At 44.6% G+C, this 23,706-nt stretch overlaps 1 protein-coding gene across 3 annotated transcripts in view; it reads right to left on the bottom strand.

The window, feature by feature from the left end:
• Positions 1–12,457, bottom strand: part of Mmd (monocyte to macrophage differentiation associated) — a 27,367-nt gene extending 14,910 nt beyond the window's left edge. The window contains exons 1-3 of one of the 3 annotated variants that reach the window (XR_008721592.1): positions 12,090–12,457; positions 5,050–5,131; positions 2,772–2,932 (exon numbers count right to left, since the gene is read on the bottom strand). Coding sequence is in view for 2 of the 3 variants with exons in the window: in XM_055620140.1 (XP_055476115.1) it covers positions 2,772–2,932; positions 5,050–5,131; positions 12,090–12,115 (269 nt within the window). In the remaining variant the exon portion in view is untranslated. Of the gene's footprint in view, positions 1–2,771; positions 2,933–5,049; positions 5,132–5,643; positions 5,694–12,089 lie in introns of those variants that run through there. The other 2 variants (XM_055620140.1, XM_055620141.1) reach the window with 2 other exon arrangements.
• Positions 12,458–23,706: the final 11,249 nt, after the last annotated feature.

Genomic DNA, 23,706 nt, shown 5'->3' with positions numbered 1-23,706 from the left:
ACACACACACACACACACACACACACACACACACACACACACACACAGCATACATCCACACAGGTGCACATACATATAAATAATCTTTTAAAATATGAATAAATAAATAAAAGTGTAAATACAGAGGATGGTCTTTATTGTTTTGTTCTAAGACAAGGTCTCAAGGTCTCCAGGCTGGCCTGGAAGTTGCTATGTAGCAGAGGCTGGGCTTGAACTCCTGATCTTCTTGCCTTCATGTCTCACAATGCTGGGACCTGCCACCTGCCCAGCTCCATAACATTGCTTTGAATCTGGTTTTGGTTTCCAGGGTGTAACAGCTGCCATTTTGTGGGGCCAGCCTGAGCATTTCATGTTGCCTCACTGCACAGACTATTGGCCAAGTAGACTCATGGATGTGTGAGTGGATAAGTAAAAATTATATCTTTGAGGAAGAACGGTACAGAACAGTACAGTTTACTCTGTGATAATTCAGTTATGGGTCTAATGAAGCAAACGTCCAATCAAACTTCACCTCTAAAAATCACCTGGGAATAAAGGCAGTCACCAACTCACAGATGCAAGATTCCACTTTCAAAGTGTTGGGAAAACAGGATAGAAGAGGAACATGAAGAATTTTAATTTATTGTTTTGAACCCCTGAGATAATTTTGATTCTTAGCAAGGCTTGAAGACTTTCTAATTCTGCTTTCTAGACACTGTTTGGGCAGATATTCAAACCCAGACTCTTACTCATAACCTGCCACTACACCAGCTAGCCCTTGTGGCATATACTTAGGGTGTACTCTCAGACACCGGAATACTGAAGCAGGATGGTATGAATGTCAAGGTCTACCTGGGATATACAGTGAGCTCAAGACAAGCCTAACTGAGACTTGTCAAAATAAAAAGCAAGAAGAGGGCTGGGGGTCTAGCTCAAGAGCAGAATACCTGTCTGCCATACGTCACCATTTTCCCACAAAACAAAAAAGCTCCATGAGCCACCTCTCCAAGTCATACTACCTCACAAAAAGGGGACCAATCCGAGCACACGCAACATTAAATGTGGCAATGTCACCTATGTCCTCAGCACACCACCTAGCACATGTTCAAAAATGGTGTGACTGACGGCTGAGAAATCTACACGTGGCTCGTGATTCTAGCAATGCTCTTTCAAGGTTCAAGGGAGTCTTATTTCTCTTATACTGCCTTCTCCAGCCTCTGCCAGGGAGGCCCTGATTCTGAAGCAGGCATCCACAACTCTTTATTGATTCAGAAATCTAGACATCAGAGCCAAGTGTGCTGAGGCAACCACAAGCTTCGGGCTGTGCCAAGAGGAGATAATGAAGTGCTTGCCTTCTAGACGGGCCTCTGGGTCCTGCGACTGTGTGCCCTGAGGAGTCAGCACAGGCATTTTTGTCAATCTCCTGCGAGTGTCTCTCAAGAGTGGCTTAAAATTTTAATCTCAGGGAACTGTCACCGTATAGGAAAGGATAGCAGAATGCAAGCTTCAGGCAGTGTTGCGAAGGATGTGGTGAAAAAAGGAACAACATGGGGCAGAGAGCCTTCTCCCTAACCCTGTCTCCCCACTGGTTGTTATTTGGCTGGTTTGTTTGTTACTTTTGTTGAGGCAGAGTCTCACTGGAACTCACTATGGAATCCAAGGTGGCCTCAAAGGCATGATATTCCTCAAGTCTCAACCTCCCAAGTATTGGTATTATGAATATGAATGCCATCATGTCTGGAAGGCTTGTTTTTTTTTTTTTTTTTTTTTTTTTTGTTTGTTTGTTTTGTTTTTTTGTTTTTGGGCAATTTATGAAACCAAAAGGTCGGTTTTTTTTTTTTTTTTTACATTTCTGTTTGGAAGCACAGCCTCGTTTGTATAGCTCAAGCTGGCCCCAAACTTCCCATCTTCCCACGTCTACGTTCTTCATGCTAGGACTATAGGTGTATGATACCATGCCCAGCTCAAGTTCAGCCTCATACTCCTCTACATCAGTCGTGACCTGATTAAGTTTTCTGTTTGTTTGTTTTTTTTTTAAAGTTGTTTTTGTTTGTTTGTTTTTTAGAATTTTTTCCTCTTTTTTGGGTATAGTCTACCCAATGATTTAAGGTTTCATTTGGTAAGCACCCATTTTCACAATAGTAATGCTCTTTCTACCAGTCTAATTCTGGCAAACATGAACACTTTTACAATCTTATTGCTAGGCCAAGGACCACGATATTGTTTGGGAAGTACCTCATAGTTAATCCTCACTGCGATATATCTCCTGGCCACCTGGTCCTACATTCCATACTTTTCAAATCATTTTCGTATTTATCACCTTATTCACCTTATTCCATCACAATATCCTTATGAGGCAGCGCAATCATCCTCAGTTTCATGATGAAGAAACTGGGGCTCTTTTTCCAAGGCGGAATTCCTTACTCAAGGTTAAATAAAGGAGAACTGGGGTGCGAAGTTTGATGTCCTTCTTTGCTAGGCCACAACTATGGCTCTCGAGAAGCATCCCTGGTGTGCATGAGAGGACTGGAAACTCACTCTCAGGATTTTTATTTGCAAGACTCAGAAAGCTGGCCAGGATACTGCTTCCTTAGATGCATACAAGGCAGTGGGATCTTCAAAACTCTATTCAACCCATAGAGTATGTCTTGAATTAAGGGATAGTTCAACGCCTATGGGGTAGGAAGAGGCCTTACTCTTCACACTACTGACTAAACTGCAGCAGCCTCAGGCTTGAGGACATACTTCGTCAACCACGTTGATCTGCCGAGGAAGTGCCCCGCCCACTGTACCTTAAGTGGCTCTTTTTCCAGGATACTATGTGAAACACTGTGGAAACGATGAAGAGGGCGCAAAGGCCCATCCCATAAATCCATGCTGTTATCTTTTCCCAGCAGTCATCAGATAACCGATGGAGGAGGGCGCTGCCCACAATGGCTGGAACAATGAGGAACTGGGAGGAAGAGGAAGAGAAATGAGTGCCCTGGCATCTGTGGAATTGAGACTCTTCCTTAAAACAAAACAAAACATAAAAACAAAACGGGGTTTGCCAATTCTGGAAAAAGTGACTTTTAAGCAAACATTTTTCTTCCTTGGATAATCAAAAGGAGAGGCTGCACTGGAAACAGGTATTCCTGGTTCAGGGAACTAGGCCAACAAATACCGCACAAACAAGCAGAGATACAACATTGCCCAACCGTTGCAAAATAGTTGTTCTTTATCCTAATTTCAGTAAACATGACTGATTCCATTTGTTTTCCTTTTCTCATTTGATATAGAGTCAGTATTTAAAATATCCAAATATCAGGCATATTCCAGAATTCCCAGAGAGTTTCTGATTTCTAAGCATTCCATCCTGTCTGCAATCCCACTATTTAAGTAGAGGATACATGAGTGAATAAGTCTGTATTATATTGTACAAAACACCACACACACACTAAATCAACTGTTGAAATAGTATATCCTGGTTTTTACTTTAAACTTGTTGATTTTACCTATTCAGGAGTACCTTCCAAACAAAGGGATTTGGGGCCTTATCATTTTAAACAGTGTATGTTGAATAATCTATCCCTGAACCCCAAAGCTTGAGAAAATCCTGACTGCCACTTTCTGCCTCCCTCCTTCCCTTTTCTTCCTTTGCCACCATTAAGTAGGTAAGGGTGAGCCTGAGCTCTGGATCTCCCTCCTCTACCAGGATTACAGGACCATGCCACCATGGTTGGCTTCTGTGTTATATTTTACACAGACCCACATTTCAATACCAGGTACCAGTTTTCCCGGGTCCAGAACAAGACAAGAGCAGAAACAGTAATAACATTTGTTATGTTTTGAGACAGGCTGGCATGATCCTTACTTGCCTTCAAATTCCAAGGATGCATCACCACACCCGATAACACCTTCTCTTTTAAAGAAATGGTGGTGGTAGATACTTTCTGTCTTTAGAAATCTCATGGGTCTATAATACTCCCAAATATGGATTTATTTAATAAGACCGCACATTCCATCCTAAAACATTAGCGTGGAGTTGTTTTTTTTTTTTTTAAATCAGTTTTTGCCTAATTTCAGTATGGGCACTGTTCTGTAACTTTTTGACATGTTCAGACGAGTTAAGGAGTAGCCACACCCATCTACACACATTATCTGTGTGTATCTGAACATGCAAACCACCATGCTGGCCCAAATCCATGCATGACTTAGGTCTTGTCTAAATACTCATTGCTACAGACGCAAACTCGCCATCTTCCCTACTTCTTGCTTTCAAAATATCCCAGTCACTATTTCTCTCCAAAGGTCTCACAAAGACCATGCATGGATATAACCTAGATCCCTTGCTCAGACGTAGCCCATGGCAGCTCAGCATCCAAGTGGGTTCCCTATCAGTGGACTTAGAGAAGGGCAGGGAGGAGATGAGGGAGGGAGGGTGAGATTGGAAAGGAATGAGGGAGGGGGCTACATCTGGGATACAAAGTAAATAAACTGTAATTAATATGAAAAATAAAAATTAAAAAAAGAAACTCCCAAAGGTAGTAATTTAAAATAAAAACCCTCCAAAAACAAAAGAGAAAAAAAATACAATGACAAAAGAAAATGCAATGGCCCCTGTGTGGGTGAGATTTAGCCTCCCTGTCTCACAGAATCATTTGGTAAAACAAAACAAAACACCGCCCCGCCCCCCACAAACCAAACAACAACAAAAAGCCCTCCATTTTCAACAATAACTTGCCCCTGCCAAATGAGCCTAGTAACTGTCTTGAAAAGGCAGTAACTTTCATTCAAGCATCCATAGGCAGGAGTCTTTGTCACCCCCTCATTAGGGAGCTTACTTCTGCACCATTCCTTTGAGGACCTATCAAGGCACACAAGTCCAGGAGAGCATGGGCTACTGGTCTGAGTATGCAGAGCACTCTCTGTGCTCACACTTTCAGATTCTGGTGGCATGACCCAGCACTGACACTCAGGTCCTTAAGGTCATAAGGATAAGTTCCAGCCACTTGTGCTGAATTCACTAGAGAAGCTTTCTATCCCACCAAAGCCCAGAGAGAAGGATGGCAACAGAAAAGTCGTACTCACCGCGTGCGTGTAGCAATTAGCAGCATGTTCGTAGCAGGTTGGTTTGTAGCGGCCATTGGCTGGGGCCCGATGGTTCATGAAACTGCAGAGACAGAAAAGCCAACACGTGAGAAACACTCTCACCTGACCCTGCAGGAAGCCCGTAGTGGTCACCCAGTCTCTCCCAAAGGAAAAACAAGAAAAACTGTTTTTATCGACAAGAAAAACCAAAGCCTTTAAAGAGGTGTCAGCTTGGCCCGCAGCACCGAATCATCTAAAGCAAACATCTTGTTTACTTGATGAAACAGCCCTGGAGTTTACTCAACAGATAAACTTCATGCCAAGCAAGAGCAAACAGAAACCATACCAAACCCAGTGGTACCCCTGCAAGTTAAAGGGGTGGTACATAACCAAGGTTCAAATCGTCAAAGAAAGTGATGACTTCTGCTCCCCACAATCCAAATTTCAGTTACTGTCATTAAGCGAAAAGGTACACACTGCATGCCCTGGGTTTCTGCTTTCTCACTCAGAGCAGGTAAAGCTTGACGCACGTAGATCTATACAGCCTGCGCCCCACACCAGAGGGCCCGTCAGACTAGTTCTGTATTGTATTACCTGTTCTGGCACGAGGCGGCACACTTGACACCTGGCTACCTCCAGGCCACCTAAACAAGATGGCACGTTTTCACCTCCATTCTTCCTGAGTTTGCTTCAGACACCGCACATGATCGGTAATTGACACCGCGGCTCTGAAATACACACACACACCCAGCCTGGCACACTGCTCACTGCCTAGGTTTCCCTCCGAGCTAACCTTCTCATTGGCAGCAGAAGGGTGAAAACTGTGCCATTCTAACAAGAGGGTGAAGAGAGCCTTCTAAAGCTAACCCCGTGCTCACGCCAGGCCCTGGCCATGTCTGGATCATTGTGACTATTTTGTGGAGGTTAACACACACACACACACACACACACACACACACACACACACACACGGGGGAGGGTGGGGGAAGGAGGGAGGGAGGGCACTGAATAAAAGAGCAAAGCAGCAGGCACAGAGAAACAAATGGGTAAAAGCCTTGACAGCTTTGAGACCCCAGAGCTCTGCCTGTCAACATACTCAGCACCTAAAAACCAAAATCCAAAAACAAAAAACTTTTTTTTTTTTTTTTTGTAAATTCCAGGCAATCTGGAGGTAGTTTGTGTTTATTTGCCAGTGTACAATATGACCAATCACACTCTCCATTGGGATGATGGAAAACAGTGCCAGACTGACCCAAAGGTGGAGTGAAATTGTTAAAATCAACAATAATATGGCTAAACTATATAACCAACTCGTTATAAACACTTAAAAAAAGATTAATATTTCCTCCTACTCCAATTGGAAGGAACTTCAGATCAAATAATTAAAGACACAAAAGTCCATACACAGTGCAGGTTGGACATGGGACTAGATGTCAGGGTACAGCCTAAATGAACTTACTGAGTGTAACCACTGGCCAGCTTGAAGAAGAAATAATCCATCTAGTAGCTTCGGAATTTCTTCAACATCCCTCACACGCACATACACAAGTCCAGACCTCATCTCTTCTCCCCTGGAAATCCCCCAAGTTATATCACTTGTTTCCTATGGGAAGAGAGTGCTGTCGTGTGGCTCTTGTTAGTAAAAAGGAAAATTAATTATACCCCGGGGAAGAAGGCTTTCCTACCTCTCCTAGCATCTGAGGATCCATCACATCCTCACCCTGACAGGTAACGACCCAGCTCAGCTGCTCACACCCTACCAGGAATCTCAAAGGGTGGGGAATGAGCTTCCAAAATGGCTGAGGTTGGATGAAATTGGAAAAATGCACCATGTAAGGTTGAAGTAGAAACTGTCTACCCACCACCAGGCTGCAGACTAAAATAGCAACTTCTATCTCAAGAAGCCTAGTCTAAAAATAGTCAGACCATTACACAGCATGGGTGCGGGTAGACTTTCACATTTTCTCCAGCAAGCGAAAGAGCTGGGTGGCCATGCCTGCTGGTCTCTGTCTGGCAGAAACGGTTCAGGTTCAAAATAAAGTGGGAGGGAGGGAAGATGGCTTTAGTGGGTAAAGTGCATGCTATGCAAGCATGCAGACAAGTTCAACCCCTAGTATGCATATTTAAAAACAAACAAACAAACAAACAGAAAAATAAAGGTACTTGCCCCTGTAATTCTAATGTTACAGAGATGGGGACAGGTGAATCCGCATCACTTGTCACTTAGCCAAGGTTACATGGTAGGCTGCAGATTCAGAGAAACACTCGGTCTCAAAATTTGGGGCTGATTGAAGACGACACCTGTTGTTGGCCTCTGGCTGGCTTCCACGTGCGTGAGTACACGACACACATGCACAGGAACACATGCACACACATCTGTGAGTACACGTGCCGAGGAAAAAGAGGCAGCTGAGGAGGAGAAGAGAAGCTATAGAAAAAGACAGTCCTCTCTTGTGGTCTGTGTTTCCTGTCCTGGTGTGTGCGTGTGTGGGATGAGCTCTGTACTATAAACAAAGGCAGAAGCAGCTCTCCTGGGAGCGGGTTACCGTCTGGGGTTCAGCGAGAAAGACAGCACAATCATCCTGCTGGGAAAGAAGAATACAGTTTCTCAATTTCTCTCAATCTGTCAGGCTGTACTCATGCCTCCTCCTCCTCCGGTTTCTGAAGAAACCATCCCTGAGACCTAAGTGGAAGAACAGATGCACCGTGCAAATAAACTCCCCCACTCTTAAGCCTCGTCTCTTCAACCTCCAAGAGAATGAGAAAAGTCTGAGGGAAAGAGGGTGCCATGCATGGAAATCATCTCCACCGAACAAGAAGCAACCCAGGGGTTGGTTACTCAGAGTCCTGGGCAGAGTAACCAGCGTGTATAACCAGCGTGTAGGGGTGCCCAGCCTTTTGGCATTGTAACGCGAAACTGTCACCTACAAATATTTTACGCCTCATTCGCAGCTATTCTGAAACATATGTGGGCCGTGGGTTGCATGGACATACCTGCAGGGGCTCTGATTTAGGCTTGAGTGTGGCGTGGCAATCACCTTTAGGAAGATGATTAGGAAAGCAGGGCTTATTTGCTTTCTCTTTCAATATATATATATATATATATATATATATATATATATATATATATATTTTGCCTCTGGCTTTGGGATTACTCTTACGTGTTCTTTTGCCTCACGACAAAATTCTGAAACTATGGAGGGAAAGAGAAGTCAGGCACCGACCTTTGTATGTTAGTATACTAAATCCAGCCCAGAGCATCGGGCTCTCGGAAAGCAGGCAGGTCAGCAACTCTTTCAGCAGACCAAACCACACAGGTTAAGTCTCCTGCATTCCTGACTCCAAGTCCAAAACATTGTCACCATGACTTTCAAAGCATATTCCAAATCAGCTCAGCCCTACAACCCTGCAGCACCCAACTGAAATCAAGACCAGCATGCGACATCTCCAACCTGTGGAATCGGAGCCTCATAACAGAGCCTTGCTACTGGTCCCCAGACAGACTCTTCTTCACACGGCAGCCATAACTGTCTACTAAAAACAGATCGTATCATACACCTCTACTTAAAACTATCTCTTAGCCTCCCAACATGCTTAGGGTAACACTTAGATGCACTCCTGACCCACAAGCCTCCACAGCTACTCCCCAAACTCAAGCTGCCACCTGCCTGTCCATCTGCCCTCTAGCTAACACCACCTCCTTTCTGATCCTTTGATCCAGGAAGGCCTTGTCTACTTGCGGGCACTGGCTGTTTATTTCTCCCTAGAACATTTAACTTGCTTCCCTTCCTTCAATCTATCATGTCCCCTGTGAAGAGATCTTCAAGACATCATAGATTACAGTTACCATTTTGGCCTTCCCGCCCAGGCAGGGCTCTTACCATAACTAGTAAGAAGTTGGTTCCTAAACTTACGTATTTTTTTAAATTCCATCTTTCCACACTGTAATACAAATCTATGAAAGCGGTCTTCCCTGTGTTATTTCCAGTTTCAAGCAAAATGCTCATCTTTTGCTGAAATTTACTTAATAATTATTGAATGGATGGATAAATATGCAGCTCTCCCGGCTATAGGGATAAGCCATAGTCAATTTGGTTTTGCTGGAGAGTGTACAGATTCCATCCAGAAGAGCAGCAGGCAGCCTTGGATCCGAAAGAACCCTGAGTCTTATGAACAGAAAACTCAAAGGTCAAGGTAATGGATATCCTTGGGGCCCCTTCAATACCCACTGAATGCTGCAGCTTCAGCTGGCCGTGAACACAGCACCCTGCTGCCGTGCCAGCTCCCTTTTAGGACTGACGGCATGGAATTTGTTTGGGCAGTCCCACTGTCGATGACACTCTTGGAAATCACTAAAGGGAGAAGGGAGATACAAGACCACCTCACTCTATGGTTCAATACTCTAAGAACTGCTCCAATTAGACAGCAGACAGCTGCAGAAGACTTCCTAAATGGTTTAGTTTTTGAAAAGGATACTTTTCTATGCAATCAGTCTAGGTAGGGTAGTCACAGGTTGGGCTGAGAGGGAAAGGGTGAGTTAACAGTGCAAGCAGTAGCTGCAGGGCTATGAAACTGGACACCGAGGTCAGTCTCTCCCTACCTGTACCACTCTGGGCAAGAACGTTGTTACTCGCTAAGCTTTATCTGCTCTTCAGTTACTTGTAAGTTAAAAAATATGCAAGAACCCAGCCAGTGGCTGGCACAAACAGGCAGTAAGTGAATGGTGATGGTTATTATCACCTGTCAGAAATGTTAGAGAAAGGAAAGAACTGTGTGTGTGTGAGTGTGTGTGTGCCTGTGTGTGTGTGTGCAGGCAAGGGCTTAGATGTCTTCAGAGACTCACCGGAGAGGCATAAAGCAAGACAGAAAGCATGCTGCATCCCAGAGGAATTTTTTCACAACCTAAGATTTTTTTTTTTTTCCTGGCTCAAGGATTACTTTAACTGTTCCCTTACAATCTTCCTCCACGTAAATGGCAGAAGTCTGGAAGACGATCCAAATCCACAGTAACCACAGAGTTTCCACTCTGAGTGGATATGCAAGGTGTTCTTTCATTTAGGCAGAGCTATAAACCATGCTCTAACGAACTGTTCCTCAGCTGAGTCTCAACACACATGAGGGAAAATGGCATATGAGTTCAAAGACAGTGTGTTCCTCCCGTATAATTTACCTGCCCGTAACTATATTGGATACACACCAACGGGCCCCGAGGAACTGTATTGGATACCACCACTAAAAGATGTGGAATACTACTTTCAACATTTTAGCATGTAAATCATAACAATCAGGACTCTTCTAATATTACTTTATATTTGCACGTTCATTTTCAAGTTCAAACTGGTGCTTATAAATTGCCTTCCAATCTAGACTACAATAGAGAAACATGTAATGAAGGGATAACGTCAAGGAAAATCAAAGGAGACCCAGGGATCATCAAGAAAAGGCACAACTAATATTTCTGGAGTACATATACCCACTCAAAATTACATTCTGTGATACTCTGAGAGATAATCCCTGTGTTTTCTAATTTTTGAATGGATCCAAAAACAGGATGAGAGCAAATTCTGCCCATCAAAAAGATTGCTCAATCAGATGAAGTGGTTTTTATTTTTCCATTTTCGAGCTGTCTGAATGTTGATACAACAAACAAAAACAGGCATTTTCCTCCTCTTTATAGAATTCAAAGGGACAGAAAAGAAATATAAACTCTTTTTTCAAATAGGGAGGGATTATTTTGCAGAATATAGCTACAGTTCTCCGAAAGCAGGAAGCCCACAGACATGCAGAGGAGAAAACCAAATCAAACCACCCACACCCAAGGGCCACGAGGTTCACACATGTTACAGTCTCTCTTAAATCCATGAGGTTCTAAATCAGAAAGACCAGGGTTCCCTTTTGCCTTTGGCATAGATTGCAGTTCCCTCCAAGAATGGTGCCAGACATTCAGCCGCCAAGTAATAAGCAAGATTCAGAAGGCAATCTTATTCTTCAAGATGATCCCCCTCTCACTGATGGCAAAGGCCACCTCATCCTGTGTATGCATTGGCTTTTACCCTTTGGGACTGGGAGGAATGAGATAAGCATTAATAGGTGAATGAGGGGGAAAGGCCGGAAAGGGTAACTAAATTGTGGGTTTACATTTTGAAATAAAAAGACTACTTCAAACTCAACAGCCTGCTCACGCATTTTCGCTTTTGGATTCCCTGGCAGCTCACACTAAGCTGGCCTGTTGGTGGTGAAGGGCTGGGAATGGGTATGGCTGCCAGGCTCAGACAAAGGGATGGAGAGTTACCAGAAACCCGAGGGGGTGAACTTTCACCCACTTAAAAGAAACAAAAAAGCTCTGAGCTTTCTCCGGGAACAATAGGCTAGCAGCTTTCATTATTCCTTCCACACAGGTAGCCGGAGTGAAGGGCCACCGTGCCTGCCCCTCCAGTCAGAGGTCTCCACCAGCATAGAGCAGCCGACCCGCCTTCCGGTGGCACCTCTCCTATTCTTTCTCCCCGTTTCCTAAAAACAGACGCCTCAAAGGCAAGTCTTTGCACCTGAATGTTAACTTGCCCCTACCAGAAAGCACACCACTGGGCTCTAAGCCTGAGAACCATCCCGCCAGACACACTGGGCAAAGCTGGACCCAGGGAAGCGTGCCTCAGTTTCCCTGTCTCTAGGGCCAGTCATGGACCAAACACTCCCAAATCGCTCAGGCCAGACCCCCTACCCCGCTGTAAGGCAAATACCGCCACAGGGTGGTGGAGCAGTCCCAAGAGACCTCACGCTGGGGCTTGTACAAGGATGGTGGCACTGCGTGGACTCGTGGGGGCTCTGAGGCTGGGGCAGGGCGCTCAGAGCTAGCAGCAGCCGTGTTTGGATGGGGATCGCAAGGGCCAAGTTGGGTGTGCAAGCGGATGGAAAAGGCAAAGCTGACACAGGGTCCCGGGGCACAGATCCCGAGCTGCCCGCTGGAAGGGGATTGCAGGACCGGGGGTCTTTTAGGGCTCCGGATTCTGCAGGACCAAGCACGCGCCCCACAGCGCTCTCACCGCTGGAATCGATTCCTGAACCGCATTGATCCTCCGCTCCTCCGCGGGGGCCGGGAGCTCCGTGTCTTCTGCACCGGCGGCGGAGCGCACGGGCCTCATGGGCTTGAGCTGCTCCCGAGGCCGCCGGCGTGCCAGCCTGGAGCCGCGCAACTGGGCAGGGCCGGTGTGGGCCACGCCGGGGGTCAGCACAGGGCCCGGGCCAGAGCAGGCGGCTGGGGGCGGGAGGGAGGCCGCTTAAACGGCCCCGGCACCTCCCGCCTCCCGCCTCCTCGGCTCCTCCGCCCCCGGGCGCCCGCGCCCCGCCCCAGAGCCAGGCTCCGCCCCCCGCTTGCTCCACCCTCTGCGTGCACCCGCGGCCGCCAGCGCGTCACCGGGCGCACTGGCCAATCAGTGTCCGGAGCGGCGCGCGACTCCGCTGCCATTCATTTCCCTCCGGAGCTTGGGAGGTGGGGCGGGACCTCAGGGCGGGGAGGCGTGGTTACCAGAAAGGGGCGGGTCCTGCGAGGGCGGCGCTCTGCGTTAAAGCTTCGAGCCGTGTGAGCCGAAACAGGGAGGAAGAAACGGTGTGTAGGAGATGCCCCGCGGTCTGAAAGGCAGCTGTGCCGGAAGTGGCAGCCAACAAGGACACCTCTCTCTGTCTTCTAATCTTGGCCCCGTGTCGTTAATTCATACTTCATTCATTTCCGCGTCCTTCCTTTCATTTCATTCTTCACCGCTTACGCGACTGTAAAGACAGATTTGGACGTCTGTCCAAAGAAGACGCGATTGGAGTCTCTAAGAAAGGGGGATTTTTCTGGAGGGATCTTTTTATATCATCCATTTTATTTCTATTTTTTTTTTTAAACCAAGAAATTCCCAAAGAAAGAATAAACTTGAATCGGGGGGCCCCTTTTGCTAAACCTTTTTAAAGCTAAGAGGATTTGTCAGAAGAGCAGTTCTTACAGAGAGGGAAGGTAGGAGGTAGTGAACACAGAGGAATACTGGAAAGAGGAAAGTGATTGACGTTTGCAGAGCCTGTCAGGACCGCTGCGCTCCTGGAACCCTGCCCCACCCCCGACTCCTCAGACTTCACCTTCTTGACGGACTTAGGGCCAGGTTCAATGGAGTGTTTGCTCTGCTTTCAACGAATACAGCACCGCGAAGTTGGGGAATGGTTTCACCCATAATTCTGGTTTCTTTTTTTTTTTTTAAGTGCCTAAGGGTACTTCCCTCAGCAATTGCATTGATCTTGGCAGGAATCCTTAGAGTTGACATCATGTTATTCATTTCACAGACCAAGGCTCTGAGAAGTGACACTATTCACAATAGCCAAGTTATTGAGTCAACCTAGGTGCCTACCAAAGGACATAGAAAGAAAATGTGGTGTACAGAGACAGCGTGGAAAAATGTCAGCCATAAGGAAAAAATGAAGACGTCAGAGTAATCTGACTGTGATATGTCAGGCCTTTGATCTCCAGGGCTGACTCGGCTGATTGAATGTCCCCACTAGAGGAGGACTGGATCATTCTTCAGTGAAGGGTATGAACAACTACATTTCTGGGAAAGAACTTCCAAACAGGCTGTCAGAGAAATGATACCATATGCCCAGCAGAGAAATGGAAGGGACTAGATATCATTACCTGAAGGGAAATAAATAAACCAGACTCAGAAAGACAAATGCTAAAGGCTTTCTCTCATATGTTAAATGCGGAGAAAGAAAAAGAAACGTCTTCAGCGTAGAAGGTGATCAGGAAGAAGAGAGATTTAAAGAAGAGGGGTTATGAATCTGTTCAAAGTATACCATAGGCACATGTTCTATTTTCATGTCTGTTGTTATGCTAAAATATCCTGAGGAAAAGCAACTTTTGGGAGGAAGGTATTTATTTGGCTTACAATTCCAAGTTATAGGCAGCAGTATGGGGGAATCCAGACAATGGTCACATCACATCTAGAGTCAAGAGGGGGACAAAACATGAATGCACACTTGTGCACTTGTTTGTTCATGATGGGCTCAGTTTCTCTTCTCACACAGTTCAGGGGGGGGGGCCTGCCTAGGGAATGGAGCTGCCCAAAGTGGTCTGGGTCTTCCCACATCAATTAACTTCATTAAGGCAGTCCTCCACAAGCTGACCCAATGCAATCAAGTCCTTATCGAAAGGCTCTCCCCAGACAACTCTAGGCTGTGTCAGGTTGATAAAGCTGACTACCCTAGCATGTATGAAACTGTCACAGTGGAACCTATTATTTTGTACAGTGAGCATGTACTGAGTGAAAAAGAAACTTGCCCGATGCAAAACAGATTCATATGTAGCTTCCTCTAACACAAAGCCCCAGACATCCTCAGTATGCCAACTGCCTCTCCCTAAGTTTTCAAACAGCCCATTTCTTAAAACATATGTTTGACTCCTTTTCCACGCACAGTAAAGCCTGACAGTTAGCATTGACTGCCAATTGGCTATGTGGCACTCCCCAGGTAAATGATCAGTGTTTCAGGGGGTGGTAACAAAGGAAGTAACTAAAATAGTTACATGAAAACTAGCCACATGAAATGATGACATAAGGGATAGGAACAAGGAACCATAATTATAACAAATGTACCACTTCCTCGGGGCACCCAGGAGAGGCTCTGTCTGAGAGAGCGTGAGCAGTCTCTGTACTTTCCTCTCACTCTTTCTCTGAACCTAAAACTGTTAAAACGATTTGCTCTTTTTTTTTTTTTTTTCCTTTAAAGAGTAAGAAATAAAACGCTGCTGCATCTACATGCGACATACGCACACGGAATGAGATGTCCTTCCATGAGGCGGAATTCCAACTGTATCTGCAGAAGAGAATACTGGCTTCAGTTTAGAACTTGAGGTTGAGATGGTGGGTGCACACACACACACACACACACACACACACACACACACACACACGGGAGAGGATTTGTTTTGTATCTACTTATTTTGGTTATGGGTTTTCTCTTGTTTGTTTTGCATTAACAGAACATAACGTTGTTCTTCGGTTTGGGGATATAGGTCTCTGCAAAGCTGCAGACACGCTTGCAAAAAAACAACCTGTTCCTTACATGATGGGATTTGTCATTGTGTAGACAGCAGATGCTGAAGCAGCTTTTGGGAGAACACCTGCTCTGCTGACTGAGGTACACAGGGTTCCTAGACAGGATGCTGAGGAGACTAGCAAGCAGCTGGGCCCTGCATCCCCGACAGTGATAGGCCAATATGAAAAGAATAGATTTGCTCAGAGTCTGACTTGAGATGCCCTGTGAGGATTAAATGAATTTTCTCCTCAGATATGTTGCCGCTTTGAGTGAATCTCTATAAATGACAGACTTCAATGGAAGTCTCCTGGCCTTCAGAGGAGGGTTTCTTCAGAGGAGGAATGCTGCCTTTTCCTGTTCTTCTGCCCACATTCCCTGATCTGGGAAGATCCCTTGACTCTGCAAGCTCAGTCCATTGGATTTCCTGATGAAAGTACCTGAAGAAAGCAATGGGAAATGAAATAATGATGGGGGGATGGGAGGGACATGGATGACTAATCTTTATTGTCAACATGACTGGATTTGCAATCGCTCAGCAGGCACATCTCTGTTGTGTCTGTGGTGGAGCTTTTTGGAAGGTTTGACAGAGGAAGGAAGACCTTCTCTGAATGTGCCTGGAACCTCTGTGGGCTAGACTTCCAGGCTGGATAAGACGCTGGGGACTGAGAAAGCAAGCTGAGAGCCCACATCCATCTCCGTGCTCAGAACTGTTGACAGTGTGCTGGGGGCCTCTCAGTCCTGCTCTCACTCACAACTTTTCATGATGGAATGCATCCTTCATACCGTGAGCTGAGTAAAACCTTCCTTCCACAACCTTTTATTTGTTTGTTTTTGCAAGGAAAAGCAATGACTAATACAGGCACACAGCCTATGTTGATCTTTCTGGTGAGGATGAGTTAAGAGAAAAGAAAAACAATCCACAATCTGCAATCCACGGGATGTTGCTTAAGGTGTTTTAAGATATAGGGAGGGATTCAGCAAGTGCAAGGGTTCATAGTTATGTATTAAGGGACAAGAATGAAGGTAAAAGTATAGTGAGATGGTTTCCTAGGAGAGCTTCCCAACAGACAAAATTTAGGGGCTTTAAAAAAAATTATTATTATCATTGTCTGTTTGCTAGTATTGTTTTGAAAATGTTCCTTTTAGAGACCGGATCACAAGAAACAATTTGGAAAAGTGGTTACCCAGATTAACTTTTTTGACAACCTACTTTTACATCTATTCCTTTATTTTGTCCTTAAGAACCATCCTGCCAAAGCCAGGCAAAGTGGCACATGCCTGTGTGCCTGTCATATCAGTTACTCAGAGGCTGAAGCAGGAAAGATCGTGTGTGTAAGCCAAGAAGTTCAAAGTCAACCTAGGGAGCATAGTAAGACCCCATCCCCTCAAAACAACAATAATAATAATCCGGCAAGGAAATGTTGTATCTATTTTATAAATGAAGAAGTGAAAGCATTAAGGGAACTTTTTGAGTTGGTTAGATTTTTAAATATAAGTGAAAGTATAGGCTTTCTGACCCCACGTCCTGGCTTTGTCCCTCTAAACTTCATCACAGCATATACATGTCATTCTTCCCGGCATAACACAGAATTCCCCTCTCAATGGAAAGTCAATATAAGATGTTGTACTGGCTGTAGTGCTTGCCCTCCCCCAACCCATTGGTACTAAATCCGTGTAGGGTATTCTGACAGTCTCATGTATTCTTGTTGTATAGAGAAAGTTTGGGATAGCTGCAGCTCTCTTTTTAGGAGGAGGCTTCGTAGGTGCAGATTTTGGTAAGCAAAGAAATGCTCCTCCAACAAAGCAGAAGTTAATGGCAGTGTTTGTCACCATGTGGTTCTGAAGCCACAAGAGCAAACCAAAGCCTTTCCCAAACCTTTTCTGGTTTGTAGAAAATCATTGTCTTTTTTTTTTTCCAGCTGAAAGGACAAATCTGGATGTCCTTGGATTTGGATGAGTTAGTCATTTAATTCAATGCTTCTTGTTTTTATAGGTAGGGGCATTAGTAAGTTAGTAGGGACAACCATAGTCAGAATCAACCACAAAGGAATGGACTTGAGAGAGGATTCAGGTCTCCTGTATGTCTTAGGTAATCTTGCTGCTGCTGGCAAAGACAAGATATACCTTCTCTTGAAGAGAGAAAAGTAGTTGCTGGTGGAATTGGCCAAGAGTATTTCTCCATATTCACACACGGCAGGAGCTTCTCCGGAAGAAGCCCTGCCCTCCTGAGAGGATTTAGACACTACTCATCTCTACTTCCTGTGTGGCTGGATCCTCTTAGACAATCCACAGAAGCTTCCTGGCAGACTTCTGTGTAGTTGATGCTCTGTATCCATCAGCTGGGTGTTTATGCATGCAACAACCATATAGACTGGAAAGACGTTTAAGAGCAAGTCCAGAAAATTCCAGAGAGCAAACCCTTGAGTTTATATGCACCAAATACTACACCGAACCCACATAAGTGAAGTGATGTGGGCTGTAGGCATTGCATTAGAATCTAGATGTAAGTTAGAGATGACCAAGTATAGGAAGGGACGTAAAAAGATTATATACAAACTTCACACAAGTATGTATGTATGTACATATGTATGTATCTATCATATACAACAATATTGGAGGAAGTGACTGGTGTTAGGACCCCGTTTTAATGGTTAGGACTTATTTCTATGATCTAGAACGCCATTTTCCTTGTTAACAAAGCATAGAACTTTGTTTTATAAATGTTAAACATCTTTAATGTTTAAGTTCCCACTCAGTTTCACTTAGTATGTTTCCCATGCACCCATCGTGACTTGAACCCCAATCGTAAATCTGCCTATTAACTAAATATAAAATTATAGAGTCCCCCAGAAGGAAACTAAAGAACATGAGGAGAGGGAACATAAGTAGTAACGTACTTTTCCAACGCAGATTCTGCTCTATTGCTGACAAACAGACAAAGATGTATGTATATCTGACATATGTACAAAGATATAGCTGAGCATGAAATATGAAATACATGACCTATGAAATATGTCATACATGTTCTCAATGAGCACTTTCTGCATACAGTCTAATGAGTATACTGGTGCTAGGTAGAAAGTTCGGGAAGAGAATTCATGGAGGACATAAACATCTGACATTAAATAGCAGCTCGGTGTGTGATGCTCCAGTGAAACAGTGCGGGGGACGTTCTAAAGGCAATGGGGACAGGCTGGATAACTTCAAACCGCAGGTCACAACGAGATTCAGCAAATTGGGCAGGAGAGGAAGGTGAACATGGAACACACAAGGGCCTGATGTGTTGGAAACAGTTCCACATGAAGAAAGCTAGGGACCTTTGTGGAGAAGGGTCCCAGATGGTAGAGGCGGTGGGTAGACAGGCTTCATAGTAGAAAGGATAGATGTATTAAAATAGTGTTTGGGCCTTATATTGGAAAAAACTTGTAACACACAGGTGAAGCAATCAGTTTCCCATCTAGAGGGATGTGTGGGAAACAACTGAGAGGGCACGGTTAAGCATCTTGGTTATCGATAGTAACTCTAGCCAGCAAAGTGTTGCCTAAGGATTGGGGTGCTCTAGATCTATGCTGTTACCTCTGGCTATTGAGTACCTTAGTGGTCCGCTGAGGAATGTGGTGTTTACTTTTACTGAATTTTGATGCATTTAATGTAAAGTAATTTGTGGCTTCCACATTGCACAGTAATACAGGTCTGTATTCTTTTTTTCTTTGTATGAATAGAAACTCCAGTTTTAGCTGAGCACATGACTTCCCAGAATAAAGATTATGTTTTTTCAGCTTACCTGGCAGCAAATGTTGCCATGTGGCTGAGTTCTACACAGTTCCATGCTAGCTACAGTGTAATTTCTGGGTCATGCCTTTAAAATTCAGGGCCCTCTGCCTACTTATCCTCCTCCATAGTTTGGAATGTGGACACAGTGGATGGACAGGGTAACTCTGGCATGAGAGAACAGCAAGAGAGATGAACCCCAATGACTTGGGCAAAACTGCCTTTCTAGTTCATAAATCTAATTAAATGAGAGGGCAAGTTTCCATCTCACTCACATTGCTTTTGTTTGGAGCTTCTCTCACATTTCCCCTATCCCAGCCTATGCTGTAAGAGAAACAGACAGACGGATTACAACAGTCCAGGCAAAGCTCAATAAAGCTAGGAAGTCAAGCAATATCATGGGAGTGGAAATAAGGGGAATATTCAGAGAAAGATGAAAGAGCTTGTGTGTGTGTGTGTGTGTGTGTGTGTATGTGTGTTGTGTGCGTGCGCACAAGCATGTGTGGCTAGAGGTCATCCTTCAGGATGCTTCTACCTTGTGTTTTAAGGCAAGTTCTCTCTTTTACTGGAACTCACTGGTTGGGCTAGGCTGCCTGGCTAGTAAATTCCTCAATGCCCCAGTCTATCCCACCCTAGTGCTGAGAACACTCAGCTGTGCTCCCGAGGCCTGTGGATTAAACTTGGGACTTCATGCTTTCACAGAAAGCACGTTGCCACCTGAGCTAACAGCATCGTCTTTCGAGACTCACTCTGGGGTTCAGTCTGGCCTCAGATTCACAGTGATCCAGGCCTCAGCCTCCCAAGTGCTGGGATTAGTGCTGAGAGCCGTCATACCTGGCTGAAGGCATGATAGAAAGGAAGCTTAAGTCTCTGAAAATGCTTCTGAGCCAAGGAGCGACAATGCCACCCATGGTTGCTTTTGTGTGCCTTGAGCCTAACTGAGCTTTTAATCCTATTTAAAATGGAAATCTAATAAGTGAAGAGAAAGAAAACAAAACACACACACACACACACACACACACACACACACACACACACACACCAAAACAAAACAAAACAAAACAAAACAAAACAAAAAACTAGAGCAGGCTCTCTTCCCTAGATCCATCCCAGATATGCTGCAAGGTAGATATAATTAAATGTGTGTCATGCCCTGACCTATTCAGAACCTGGGAAGTCCTTTTATCTGTGACTACCCAGTGGAAGTAGTCTGGGCATTACGTGTGCAGTATACATACATGCAAACACACACGTGTGCATACATGTATATTTACAACTTTTTCACTGGATATATTTGACTATGTGACACCCTACAGTACTTTAAAACAGGTAAGTAACTGGCTTTTCTTTTTAAGACAGACTCTTCTTACTGTGTTGCTCGGACTTGTCTCAAATTTCTGGGCTCAGGAGATAGATCTTTCAGCTTCAGCCTCCCAAGTAGCTGCAACTACAGGTTTGCCACACTTGGGCGTGAATGATGCAAGTGGACATGTCAAGAACTTTTGAGGGTCAGAGTTGAACGTAAGAACTTGTCTAGAGCTAGGTATAGTGGTGTGTGCCTGTGATCCCCAAAATTTGAAAGTAGAGGAAAGAGGATTTAAGCCAATCTTGGCTACGTGATGACTTTGAGGTCAGCCAGGGACAGATAGTTTTCATTGTAAAACAAAACAAAACGAAACAACCCCCCCCCCCAAATAAACAAATGAAGAAACTCGTGCAGCAACGACACTGCTGTTATTGTATGGGGATGACCAACCTATCTCTAATTGGGTTTGAAGATGATCCACAGGAGAAAATTCCTGCCTGAGACTATAAACCTGTCCAAAAAGCCATGGTGGAGGAGGTCATAGATCATAGTAGGGAGCTGAACAATGCTGTTTATCCAAGCTAACATAACATCCAATCACCTTCTAACTATTCATGTCCGATATACCTAGACAAGTGTCACTCTCAGCCTTAATCTAACAAACCTCTCTCCCTAGTGAACGATGGTAAATATGGAGACTCATGTTTGCTCGGGGTGTTCAGAATAAGTGACAAATGAGTGCCTAGGCCTAAGCTAGATATTTATACTATGTTCTGTAAGGCTTGAGGCACATTGTGAGAGAGAGTGTGGAAAGAACGCAAGAGCCGGAAGGTAGGGAGAATGGCTACAAAATGCCACCTTCCGGGCAAATCAGCCATTGTAATCACAAACTCGCAGCAACTGTGGTTGCCTACAACTGGGTCTACCAAAGAATGGCCCCACCAGTAGCCAGGCATGCGCTGGGGAGGGGACTGCTCATCTGTTTGTGTTGATAGACTCAGGGAGGGGTGATGGTGGAAATCAGTATCTTCATTTGTTTACTCACTGGTGACCCCAGCAGATTCCAATGGCTACTCTCAACCCAGTGGTCACACAGATGTCCCTGGTTAAACTGAATGGCTCACAAAACACAGCCAAAGCCATGAATGAATCTGTGAAACTGGCTGGTAGAAATCAGAGGGTGTTGTTAAGGGTGTGAAGGAGATGAAAAAAAAAAAAAAAAAAAGGAGGGGGTGAGGGGAGAATGATCACTACCTCATATACATTATGAAACTGTAAACAAACCAAATTAACTTTAAAAATACATTTTAAAAAAAGACTTCTCTAAACCCAAATCCTGTTCTAAGATTTTGACCAAACCTAATATGAATGCAAGCAGCCTAATGTGGCACTGCTAGACCAACCCTTTTGAGTTCAAAGACATCAGAAAAATTGACTGTTGTAGCCATCAGCTTCCCAGTGCCCTGACTTAGAACAATATAAAAGGGCTCAAGGTGAAGAGTCCTTCCTCAGATCCTTTGAGGTTTATATTATCTCCTGTAACTCTAGGGACATCTTTTCACGCGTCTGAGAACCATTCTTTGGCAAAAGAATCCGCAGGAAGGATGTGGCCAGGGTCTCAGGGGAAGACAGAATCGTGACTTCACAAACTGCCAGCTTGTAGACACAGCTGACCTAAGCACATTTGCATGGGCCAGCCCTCTGTAGTTTTTCACTTCCACTGCTCTGCAGAAACTCTCTATCCATGGCCTAGGCCCTAGTTTTCCCTTTATAGCAGCACTCACCAAAATCAGCCTGCAGGGCTTTGCCTTCTCCTCAGCAGTTACCAAGTAAACTCTTTTCCTTTATAACCAATGTCCATCTTTAGTTACCCAGGATGGAGGCATGGGCCAGGTCATCCATGGCTGCACAATTCTTACTTTGAAGATGAAGAAATTGATCCATCGAGAGATTAAATACCTTACCTGACATCACTCTCGTAGCTCATTAGTACCTGAGTCATGGAGTTGCGTAACTGCTGAGCTGCCAAAATCCCTCAGGTTTGTTTATTCAGCCTTGCGGGGTCTGAGGGCTGGAAAATTTAAATGCTACCCGCTAGGAGAATTAAAACGTGACCCCTTGGCAAAGTTGCCAGATTCAAATAAAGATACAGAACAAGGAAATTTGAATTTCAGTTTTCAGCATTTTTGTTTAGTATAAAAGTCTGCCTCTCCCCCTCGTGTGATGTGATACTGCCTGCTAATTAATTAGTTCTCTGAAATTCAACCTTAACTTAACATCCCATACTTGAGGTGGCACTCCCGCCTCAGGGCAACTTTTCCCCTGGGTCCTTTGCATTCCACAACTTATTTCAGTCATCTCACAACTTGTTTGTGTGTGGCTCTGGTCACGGGGTCGTGAGAAGAAGATTGAGATCAGTGAGTTTTGCAATTTTGTCGAGGCCTGAAACCTCTCCAAAGGTGGAAACAACCCTAGGTAATATTTATTTCTTTTTTCTTTTTTCTTTTTTTCTTTTTTTGGATTTTGTAAGCAGTTTATTTTTTTAACTTTTTAAAAAATTTTTTTTATTAATTACACTTTATTCATTTTGTATCCCCCCCATAAGCCCCTCCCTCCTCCCCTCCCGATCCCACCCTCCCTCCCGTTTCTGCATGCATGCCCCTCCCCAAGTCCACTGATAGGGGAGGTTCTCCTCTCCTTTCTGATCTTAGTCTATCAGTTCTCGTCAAAAGTGGCTGCATTGTCCTCTTCTGTGGCCTGGTAGGGCTGCTCCCCCCTCAGGGGGAGGTGATCAAAGAGCAGGCCAATCAGATTATGTCAGAGGCAGTCCGACAGGCATGGTTCATTTACAAATAAATCCACTATAAAACTCAATTAAATGTGCCCCCTTTGTGTCTGTACACTTGGCTATATTGGAAAATTATAAAGTTGGCTTAACTCTCTGACGGATAGCTGTCTGTCCCATTGCCCTGTAGCCAACTCAACTTCTCTTCCAACCATCTGTTAAAGGTTGACGGGGTAGGATATGATACAGAAGGGGGCCAGTCAGGTCCAAGTGGGTAAGGAAGTAAGATTTGGAAAACATAAAAACCCAACAAGAATAAAGGCCAGTAAAATAAACCACAAACCTTGGAAGAATGCTGCAGATATTGAGTAAACAGAGCTGTGGAAAAATCGGCCAGTCTCACTGATAAGAGCCAGGTGCCTGCAGTGCTGACGGTGAGAACAAAAGGGATGCAGGTATTTTCTGTCAATACCAAGCAGCTTTGGAAACATAGCCACAAGAATGAAATGAAACCCAGATAGATAAAATTACCTTCTTTACTGAAACAGCACAGCCCAGCTGGTAACATGGGCTTTACCACACAAGCCCTAAGGAATGCTATTCAGGGAGAAGAAGAAGAAGAGGAGGAGGAGGAGAGAAGAAGAAGAGGAAGAGGAAGAGGAAGAGGAAGAGGAAGAAGAAGAAGAAGAAGAAGAAGAAGAAGAAGAAGAAGAAGAAGAAGAAGAAGAAGAAGAAG

The sequence above is a fragment of the Psammomys obesus genome, unplaced genomic scaffold (genome assembly GCF_907164565.1).
Source record: "Psammomys obesus unplaced genomic scaffold, mPsaObe1.curated_primary_1811, whole genome shotgun sequence".
NCBI lineage: Eukaryota > Metazoa > Chordata > Mammalia > Rodentia > Muridae > Psammomys > Psammomys obesus.
The sequence above is the reverse complement of the archived record's forward strand: the minus strand, read 5'-3'. Positions and strand labels throughout refer to the sequence as shown.